At 34.1% G+C, this 11,142-nt stretch overlaps 1 protein-coding gene across 2 annotated transcripts; it reads right to left on the bottom strand.

Annotated features, from left to right (window-relative positions):
* Positions 1 to 5,190: 5,190 nt before the first annotated feature.
* LOC136980585 (NACHT, LRR and PYD domains-containing protein 10-like) lies at positions 5,191 to 10,759 on the bottom strand. Of its 2 annotated transcripts, none has more exons than XM_067276725.1 (4): positions 10,630 to 10,759; positions 7,718 to 7,863; positions 7,562 to 7,642; positions 5,191 to 7,452 (listed from the first exon to the last, which is right to left on the bottom strand). In XM_067276725.1, the coding sequence occupies exons 1-4, from the start codon at positions 10,743 to 10,745 to the stop codon at positions 5,474 to 5,476; spliced, it is 2,322 nt and encodes a 773-aa protein (XP_067132826.1). In that variant the 5' UTR covers positions 10,746 to 10,759; the 3' UTR covers positions 5,191 to 5,473. The 2 variants fall into 2 exon arrangements, with proteins under 2 accessions (XP_067132826.1, XP_067132827.1); XM_067276726.1 differs by having other exon boundaries at positions 7,724 to 7,863.
* Positions 10,760 to 11,142: the final 383 nt, after the last annotated feature.

The raw sequence follows: 11,142 nt of genomic DNA, 5'->3' as shown, positions 1-11,142 counted from the left end.
GAACCATAGGTAGCATTAACCGATTCAGAAGATACCATTTTTAATTGATGTTTCATGTTCTTCATCCTTCTTACAACTCTTCACTACATGATCTTCGTTTGCTGTCAATTTCAATCGATCATCTTCCCTCCGATGGACCAAAGCGCTACCAGCCATGAAAGTCAATCATGTGGTCCTTCGGAAGACCACATGATTGACTTTCATGGCTGGTAGCGCTTTCGAAACAAAACCGATTGCAATGAAATCTGTAGCAGAATAAGAAACTTACCGCCTATGCTAACAATACTCATATTGCTGGAATAATAACACAACAGAAGATGTCTATTCTTTCTGTAGGCCGGATGGCCGCGGTGGATTAGTTTTGCTCATCCTTCAAGCTGCCTGCGTTTTTTAAGAGTGCTACTGGTCTTTCAGACTTTAGGTGAAGATTATGAAGCTGCCTTCTCGGGATTCTGTGTTGTATGGTGACTACTGTAGCCGGTTAAAGTAGCTGCAATATTTTCCAGGATCTTCAGGTCGATAGGTAGGTTTACCGGATAAGTCAGTTCACGTCTCTCAGCTTCTGTTCTATCCTAGAACAATAGGCCTTTCAGACTTATTGTAGTGATGGATAACTTTTCTACACACTCACATCTGCATAACCTAAAACTATACACCCATCACTTCTATCAAACTACAGTTATTCTCGTTTCTTTCTAGTCACATTTTTTACATAAGATTTCATATATTATGTGAACATAAAAATTAATGTTTCAGTGTAATTTTTCGCTTTTGTTATTATGAATTTATTGTTCGATAATCTATCAAAAATTAATATATAAATTCATTCCATTATTATTTTGATTCTTTACGTTTAGAAAACAGAAGGAATTGGAGATCAGAAACTGAACAGGAGAAACTTGATAAGAAATTCGTAAATAAAATAACCGATTCAGATGAAAATGGTAAGTGCATTAACACATTGTCTTCATTTAAAACGTATAATTTACTTTAAAAAATTTACACAATGTTTACGTATAATTAATCCTAATTTTATTTCTCTTTATTATGTCTTAGCAATTGCATACTCCTTAAAAAATTGTTCACTCTAAAATACAGCCATTTCAGAAAATCCACTTCTGTGCATAAAGCGCATACTTGAACATAGAGAACACGTGAGCGTACTTTTATAGGTGGAGCGAAATGAGCAAGTACTGTACCTTAAGAGAACTACAAGTCTTTTAACACGTCACGAAAGGTTCCATGTACGAGTACACTTGAAACATTTTGAAGTTTGAGTTGGGCTCTTTACAGCAGTTTCGAACTGGGTAAAGAAATTGCCCAATAAAACCCTTCTTTTTATCACTTATCTCTATCGCCAAAACGTCATCTTTAATCATGATAGCAGTGCAATATTCAGAACTTTCAGGATCTCATGTGCCACCCATAAGACACACGCCGTGTACTTGGGACCTTTAGTGCTTCACTTATTTTCTGGTGTCTATATCTCATACCCTTCATGCTGTCGTCAGTCTAATGCAATGCCTTACGGTCCTTACGTAGTCAGGGTTGCAACACGTAACAGCTGAGACCGTTTTTCGTGTATCAGACCTGTTAATTGTTGCAGTTAAATATCACCAGATAGTTACTGTATCGGTACATTTATATTTATTTTACATTGAGACAAAAGTGCAATGTATTTTTAAATGCACTGTACACGCAAAGGAAATAATAACAGTCCTTAAACAGAGAAACTATGCAGTTTAAAATAGTAGCAACGGCTATTATTCGAATAAAAACTGGTACTTTTGTTATAAATGTTAGATTTCTGCCATTGGTTCTTAGCATAAGGCATTCTTGTTAATTAATTTCACTAAAATTTCAGTTTCTTAGTTCTTAATATTTTCAAATAGGTTCGAAATTATATAATCTTTTTATCGTTTCAGATACATTGCAGAAATGCAGGGGGACACTTATGAATTATTACAAGACTTATAATGCCTACATGAGGTCTTTGTTCTGGGAAGAAAAAAGAAAAGATTTCCCGGTTAAAGATTATTATGTGGATTTAAAAGTACAAGAAGCCGAACTTTTAGGCATCAAGACAGAGAAAACTGTGCAGTTGGAAGACATTTTCACATATAACTCTGATAACCACGTGAACATTCTTATCACGGGAGATCCGGGTTACGGAAAAACCACTCTATGCAATAAAGTAGCTTACGATTGGGGGAATAACAGCTCCTCAGCGAATTATGTCAGTCGCTTTTACATGGTCGTGGTTGTTGTTTTACGAGAGTTGAGAGGAAGGAGCGTGAGTGATGCAATTTTACGCATCATAAACAAAAACGCAATGGTAGAGGTGAAGGATAAAATAACGAAAAGTAACCTGAATTTATTGGTTATTTTAGATGGATACGACGAGATTCTAGATAAAAGATCGATCGTACAGTTTATCCAGAAAGATTCGTTTGACATTTCTGTTCGGATGACAATCCTTGTGACGAGTCGACCACACGTTGCAGAAGGCATAAGGGAATACATGAACTTGAGATTCTCTATCGAAGGATTTACTCCAGAACAACAAGAAGTGTACATCAGAAATGTTTTTAAACTCAGTCAGAACATGGGAGATAATATAGTCACGTTGTTAAAGAGCAACCAGTTTTACTCTACGTTGGCACTATGTCCATTGATGTTACACTTTCTCTGTTGTTTACATCGATATAAACGGGTAGAAAATATAAGACGAATGACAGATTTGTATATTGAAATATTTCGTCAAAGTATCAAAAGGTACCAAAGAAAAACGAATAAAGCTGTCAATTTAAAAAAGGGTAGATACTTTTACGGAGAAGATTTATTGATCAGGCTGGGAAAATTATTTTATACCAAACTGAAAAATTCACCATCTATAAAAGTATCCGACGAACCACAACAAAAAATAACAGAAGATTGTTTAAAGGAATGTTTTCCCATCGAAGAAGAATTGAATTTTATTCTTGGTATTGACATTCTTGTACAATTCTATGATATAAATGACGATACTCCATGCTTCGAATTGATGCACAGAACATTTGAAGAGTTTCTTGTTGCACTGTGCTGCTGCGACAGAACCACGTTAACTGTTTTGCATTTCTTTTACGATAATCGTTACTTTTTCCCAAAAATCTTTCCTTTGAAAAACTATTGCACATTGTTTTACTTGGGTTTACTTGGAAACGAACCAATGGAAGATTTTTTTGAAGGTTGTTTGGAGTATAATCTTTATCCTCTTCAGTTTGCAATTGAAATGTATCACGAGATCGAAAACGAAGAAAACAGGAAAATGTTGTGTAAAAAAATAAAATGCTATCTCACAACCAAGAGTACCGTCGATTACAGCAAATTACCTCTGTTGTTAATTCGAATATACTTTTTCTTGGATAAGGACGACAATTACGAAAGCATGCTTAAGAAATTCAAGGAGCTACATGAGCATTGTCAGTGTAGGGAACGAACCGAAATTTATATCTTTATCAGAGTAGAAAATACTTTATTGCTTGGTAGAATGTCTCAAGAAATCAATCGTCTTCGTGTACAATTGCAATTTCTACAATGTTTACTAACCGAAATTCAATGGAAGACATTTAAGATTTATCTGTATGGTTTATTGCAGATTTCTTTCTATGATGAGAAATTTCGTTATATTCCAAATGACCTGATATTCCCTTGCTGCATTCTAGAGTTTTTCAAGAACATTGAAAATCCTGGAAAAGTATACAATGTAAACAAATTACCAGAAGGAAGAAAAGATTTAGTGGCAATAAGATTTCATTCAGAATTCGTTCAAACGAACTTTTTGCTAATTTCTCAGCATCAGTTTCATAATTTAAGACCGTATATTAAATTATTTCCAGATATATCTGAGGTTCTCGTTGAAGTTTACAATGCAAGATTCTCGTTTGATGCAAATGTACGAAAGTCTTCCAATTGCTCGAGTAAGAGTAAGGATTCGAATACAATTTCATGATAAATATGTGAAACACGTATTTAAGAACCTCTGTGGATCAGAAAGTCACTTTGAATTGCCGTTTAAACACAAACATGTCCTAGGCTATTAATAGACGAGGCAGTTTACAAACATATCTCTTCATCAAATTTCACACAGATTCACTATGATGATGTGTGAGAATCTGAGCCTTTTAAAACACAAAGGCTCGAGGATTGGCCCTCGAGCCTCGAGCCTTTGTGTTTTAAAACTCCATGTCCATGGCACACTTAGCTTTTTCTAGTGTTACTCTAATGACTTCTTAATTTAAAATTCAATGATTCAGTTTACATTCCATACATTTCCTTTCGACATTGGCGAATAGGAAATAAGGAACTAAATCGGTAATTTAAATGTTCGAGTTCTTTGAATGAGGAACGTTTGCTATAAAATATTACTAATTTAAATTATTTTTAAACGATAATCTTTTTATTGTTAAAGATGTGTATTATTCAGATAATATAAATAAATTTACATAAAGAATATTTTGTTTGCATTTTATAGATCTGAAACTATAGTGATTTGTAAAGGTGTACAGGGTGTTTCGTAAGGAAGTGTCAATATTTTTCAGCATGTTCTGTAGATCTGGGGATCCAAAATCGTCCTAAAAACGTAACCTTTCAAAGGCATTGTTTCAGCGATAGAAGGGTTTAAAAGTTTAGAGTATCTATTCCTTCTGAAACATTGCTATGCCTGAAACTCGCTGGTCTTCACCTTATTACCTTCAGAACCGTGCGGTTTGCAAAACTATAAGGTTCGTTTGATTTCTTGGGAATTTTGTACAGCATAAAAGCTAAAAAGCAGTGACATTGAGGCTTTTTTGCAGCATCTTAAAGGGTAGCTACTTTGAACTTTAAAACTTTTCTAGCACCGAAACAATGCCTTTGAAAGGACAGTTTTTGGATTCCCAGATCTCTAAAACACGCTGTAAAATATTGACACTTCCTTATGAAACACCTTGTATTATCAAATTTCCGCAAAAATGACAAGGAAGTAATGTAGTTAATGAGATAATTTAACAATATTAAAGTTACAGTTATTAAGTGTTGTACTAACGTGATATATCACAGGAAAATTTCACCATAGCATGCACAAAATTCTTCCATATTGACATTGTTTTAAAGATTTTCGTTTGTTTACTTTAATAAATGATATGATATTTACCAATATAATACAAACAATAAACAAATTCGAATTTTATTTCACCAATCATTTTTCAGCTTTTATTCAATGAAATAAATGTAAAATCTATAATCCTTTCTGCTTTAAAACAATTACAAACCGAAGAATGTTTGGGTGTCATTATAAATCTACAATAATAAATAAATATGAAACATTAAACACACCAATTGGTAGAAAAATTTTGGACACTGATAGAAGAGATCAAATACTGATTGAGCAGGAAAGACGATTTGTTCCTTCATTGTCTTACATAACTTCAAACAAATTCTTAAAAATTTTACATCATAACTCGGGGAAAATCTTGATATAAGGCTGTAAACTATCAAACAGATCTTTACGTATTAGTAAAGATCTGCAATTATTATCTTTTACAAAAAATTTCAATGCAATTAAATCCATATCCCATAATCTTATTTCTTCTCTCACCTCTGTCGGTATTTGTGCAGGATTTTCCACACACCTGAAAAATTTAACTGAATACCAAGGAAACGCATTTACTCCGGTACTCAATAAGAATGGATTAAACACATTAATTTTCTCTACATATACAACACCACAGAAATATATCTTAAGTTTCTTCCATTCGTGATTAATAATAGAATCTCGAATGATCTCCATTTGTCCATTACACTGGTTAATTCCCCAAGGACGTGAAGGTAGTAAGTCGTGAGGTTTCACGTCCAGAAACATAAATATTTCTAATTGATGCGAAGGTTTAATTAGACGTTGCAGCCGTCTAAATGTCTCAACAAGCCTCCTATAAGAATTGCAATCTCTATAAGACCCTATCACGCAGTATAGTTGAGAGAATGTATATGGTAATACTTCATCATGGAACCTTTTAAAGCCTAAGAAGAACTTCTTCATTTTCTTCGAAAGTATTATCTTATTGTTTTCGTTCTTGATTTCCTTGTATATTTCAACAGCATTCTGTAACGGAAAAACAAGTTTCGTGAAGTAATTTAAACAATATTCTGGAATTTTATCACTTTCATATAGACCTACGTAGAATGTAATAATATAGTAATTGACCTTATTATCTTCAGGAATGACACTAGAGTAATCATGGGCACTTTGCCAGAATAACACTTCAGTGTTCTTGTAAAGGTAAAGAGCAATAAGAAATTCTTTGAAGCTTTTATGTAAATCATCAAAATATTCAATATCGTTATCAAAACACTGAACGAGAAGCTCCAGACCAAGAATAAATTTAATTTCTTCCTCATGGGGAAAGAATTCTTTTAAATCATCGAATGTAATCCTTCGTTTCTTCTCGAAAAGACGGCGGAATTCTAATTCAGTATATATATTTTTCTCATAGAATAACTTTCCCAATCGAACTAAAAGGTCTTCCCCATAAAAATACTTTCCTTTCTTCAAGTGCATACATTCGCCATTTTTTTTCATAAATCTCTTGATAAGTAATTGAAGTATACAAATATATAAATCTGTCTTCCTTTCTATATTTTCTAAGGAATCGTTCTTATGCAAACAACACAACAAATGTAGCATTAATGGGCATTTGGATAATGTAGAAGAGAAATAATTTCCTTCTACTATAGACTGAAGATCGTGTATTTCATATTGTAACTGATTTAAAACTAATTTGATGTATTTTTCCTGTTCTTCGGGTAGAAATCCTTTAAGAAGAAATCGTGAATTGATAACTTCCCTTATTTCTTCGGCAGCATGAGGACGACTTGTAACAAGAATCGTCATTTTTCGAGAAATATCGAACGAATCATTTGTTATGAACTGTAATATTGAACTTTTATCCATAATTTCGTCGTATCCATCTAAAATAATTAATATATTTAAATTAGCTTTCCATATTCTCTTCTTCACTTCTACATCTTCATTTTTACAAATTGCTTCTAGAGCTGCATCCATTACACTTTTCCCCTGAAGTTCCCTTAATGTCAGTGCAATAACAAAGTCAAAATGGCTTAAATAACTCAATGCAGGATTGTCAATGGCCCAATCGTACGCAATCTTCTTGCATAACGTAGATTTACCATAACCTGGATCTCCAAACACTAGAATGTTTCTGTGTCCACCACTAATTTCTTGAAATATATCATTGACGTTAACAATGTCACCAATTGCATTTCCTAAATAATCTGTTTCCTGCAGTTTCAAATCAACATAATAATCCTTTAAAGGAAAGTCTCTTCTCTTATTGTCCCAAAATAAAGATCTCATATAAGCGTTGTATGTCTGATAATCATTCTTCAGACGTCCTCTACATTTCTCGAATAATTCTGAAAATATTATTGGTATTAAATTTATACATAATGAACTGTTTAAAAGAAAATTTCATATTAAAATAAAGTAAATTAATTAATTAAAAATCTATATTACAAAGCATACCTTTTTCTTCTGTCAAAGATCCTTCTTCAGATAAAATTGACTGCACTTGTTCCTCAAGTTGTAAGTTCGATTCTTCACTAACTGTATAACGTTAAATTCAGTTAAGGTTTTCAACTTGGTGTATGAATATCAAAATCACATTATTATAATACATACCCCTACTTGTGACATCCTGGTTTTGGTAAACATGTAAGTAATATTTATCTCCATAATGGATTTTCTTTGCATACTTTGCTAATACTTGTGGACCCTGTTCAGGAACTACATTGGTATATTGTTTCAATGCCATGGCAAGTTGTGATCTAAAAACAAGAAATACATTAGATTTAGTATTTGATCCTTATTGTCTTTATATTCTACAGAAAGATACGTATATTATTTTATTAGATGCTTTTATTTAACTTGTTTTGTTTGTATTATGTTCTCAAATTCAGTCACTTGTAATTAACATAGAATAGCCGGATGACAGTACGTTTTATGATGGCTGGACTTATCATACCATCTTGACTTGGCTTTTTTCTCTTTATTATTTGAGCCCCTTAAGGCCAAAGTGGTGTAAATCCATTAAACCCTGTTTTGAGATATAAAGACTTTTAGTAGAATAGTAGTTGAAAATTCTAGAATACTAGCAAACAAAAATTTTCCCACCCCATGTGTTCAAAACTGATTGTTTTAACCCATGTATGTGTTTTTGCCCTTATTCCCACTTTATAAGTAACTTATAAGCACTTAAACTGACTTACACCACTTTGGCTTTACACAGATTGAGGGTATGGTTTAAGAACAAACTTACATAATCAAAAAAAATATATTTTTTATTTTATTTAAAAAAAGTATATTACGTCAAAAAATGATATAAATCAATGTCATCTAGTTAGATATCAGCCACAGCAGTTTCTGTTATTCAACATCCCTAGTATCATCAGCAGGCGGTGGTCCATTGTCTTCAACAGAGTTAGAAGTGTAAATAGTATGCATGATGGATAGGGGGAATGTAGACCAAAAGTTCTTGCATATCTTGTTTTTCCTCTTCTGTCATAGGCCTTGGTCTATTGTAGAGTTGAGACAAAGGTACCTGTACCTTTGCCAGTGGTAACGGCCGTCCTCGTATTCGTGGTGGTTTGATGTTCAGCTTGAAAAATGCCTGCTCATCAGACATGTTCTCCTTGTAAAAGATTGTATATGGATCGGATTTCTGATACCTAATCCATGAAACTGGATGGTTTTCTTCATCACGCTTTCTCTTGGTAATGGTTTCCATATTTTGTGTAGCTAAAAACTCTTTGCCAGACATCACAGTAAGATGGAAAGGATTCTTTTTCCTTGCTTTCGTGATAATTCAATACCAGTCAGAGGGGCAAAAAATATGTTGACTCTTACTGTACAGTTCAATTGAGCCAAAGTGTGAGTCGTTCGGAAGATAGGAATGACCACTAGTCATAAACTTTTGATCAATGGTTTCAACGTTGTTGTCTGCACTCAAAACTAGCCTCAATAAATTTAATGCCGTCTTCCAGTTCCGGTTTTGTCCTGTGCATGTATTGCTGTATAATACGATGTGTTTTGCCGTTGGTGCTCTACAAAAATCACGTGAGTGCAGAAGGGATATACAATCAGTAGCATGTAGCATTCATGACACTAGAACAACGACAGTAACTGGAATATTGGTGTAACTGCCAGTTACACCACTTTGGCTATCAACAGATAGATAACACTGCTGACTGCATAAACTTGTGCTGCCATTTCTGGAGCTGTTTGGGAACTAGGAGCTACACCATTATTTCTGTAGGTAGTTTTACATATTCGTAATTCATTTCTAGCATTAATGCAGATTTTTTCAAAAGTGGAGTTACACCACTTTGGCTGTAAGGGGCTCATTTAATAACGTTCACCTCCAATAAAGAGGAAATAAAAAAAAGAAAGCCAAATAAAATTCCATGGTGTGATAATAGCCAAAAAATAAGAAGAGTTTTCTAAGTTTCCTTCACCTGTCTAATTGTGAGGACTCGAACTGGGATCGACTTGGAGGTCCGAAAGTGGGCTATCAATCGAGAAATTAAAGATCTCCTTTTCACACACGAATAGGAGGAATTAAATGTCCCTTGTTCGACTTTTCGAGATTTGCCTTCGACGTCCCGTGCCGACAAGTTTCGCCCAGGTACACCCCGTCGCCGGAAATCATCTCTTCAAGTTGTGCTGTGCGCCCCGGGGCCGTCGCTCTTCACATCACCTTCGCCGGAAGAGAAACGATCGTCGGGAACATTTGAACTTTTGTACAGACCGATTTCCCACTTTTGGATAGGCATTACGCCTTGTTATAAGAATTGTTGTAAGGACTTTTTATTTTATTAAACGGTTTTAAGATGGAAAACCTGCCTCAGTGAGTCTTTTCACTCCCACACGACGGTATTGACCGCTCGATTGTCGTGACACTTTCCACCCAGTCGGCTAACCTCACATAATGTATAATTCTAATATACTTTATAGGGGCCAGTACTCCACCTCTCGAGAGGCTCATCTTGTGCAGATTGCCCATGTGTTGCGTTACCTTATTCCATCAATCCATTCCAACCAGGCCGAAGTTATTTATTTTCAAATTGTAAGTTGACTGTAGGCCTATCTTTTAATAATTATAATATCCATAATTAAGGAAATATACATTGATTCTATCTAAAATAATCTCTCTTCTTTACGGCTTGCTACTATGCCAATTTTATCTAATATGGTATCATAAACGCCCTGCAAAGTTTAAAAATTTAATAATCAACAAGAGATAAAAGCAAACACTTCGCCTTAAACACTCCTTTAGAACGTCACATTCAATTACATTTAAGTTAAATTTGTGATTTTGTACATGAAAAATGGCTAACAAATAAATTTATAAAGTTTAATTAAGCGATCCTGAAAGTCCAGTGCAGTATTTCAGAGCCTCATTTCCAGCTGTCACATAGATATCGAAAGTAAGTGTTCTTACTTCAAAAGTAACTTAAAAGCGTTAATTTCGGGCCATAACTCACAGAAAATAAGGAAAATAACACGAAAGTCGACTAATTAATCACTTATCTTACCTTAAAATGTATTTATATTGTCTATAGGAGGAAACGTCACAACCTACGAAGCATCGTTTTAAACGATGACACACGACACCACAATCGCGAACACGTGACAGGAACCGATAAGGCATCACGCGCTCGTGATTACTGTTCTCTCGCGCAACAGAAACAGCATTAAAAAATAGGTAATTACACTCGTGAATTCTACACAGAATAATTGATAACGAATACACGCAATCAGTTAAATAATCTGCAATTGTGATGATAAATTTAATTACTATATACTAATGTGTCTTCTAGGCTGTATAATTTATTAATAATTACCACATTTAATTATTAATACTGTATATAATTCGTTGGAACAGTTAACACCAAACACTGGGATATTAAATACTTCGTACATACAATGTAGTCATTGCGAGAGAGGTCGTACCTATGGGAATTTGAGGTGATTAATTAGCCCTACAGTGGGTTGTGAAATAGAAAAATATGTCACAAATTTTCAGATTTACCCGACCTTCATTTATA

The sequence above is a fragment of the Centruroides vittatus genome, unplaced genomic scaffold, assembly GCF_030686945.1.
Source record: "Centruroides vittatus isolate TY-2023 unplaced genomic scaffold, ASM3068694v2 contig_715, whole genome shotgun sequence".
Classification (NCBI taxonomy): domain Eukaryota; kingdom Metazoa; phylum Arthropoda; class Arachnida; order Scorpiones; family Buthidae; genus Centruroides; species Centruroides vittatus.
Note: the sequence above shows the minus strand (reverse complement) of the source record. Positions and strands in the feature narration are given on the sequence as shown.

What these genes read in the sequence shown, in the direction of transcription:
- LOC136980585 (XM_067276725.1), bottom strand. Translation starts at nt 10,745, where the DNA reads ATGCCTTATCGGTTCCTGTCACGTGTTCGCGATTGTGGTGTCGTGTGT. An exon ending in CAATATAAATACATTTTAAG is followed by an intron (nt 7,864 to 10,629) that starts GTAAGATAAGTG and finishes TCTTGTTTTTAG; the next exon opens with ATCACAACTTGCCATGGCAT. An exon ending in ATCTTTGACAGAAGAAAAAG is followed by an intron (nt 7,453 to 7,561) that starts GTATGCTTTGTA and finishes TAATATTTTCAG; the next exon opens with AATTATTCGAGAAATGTAGA.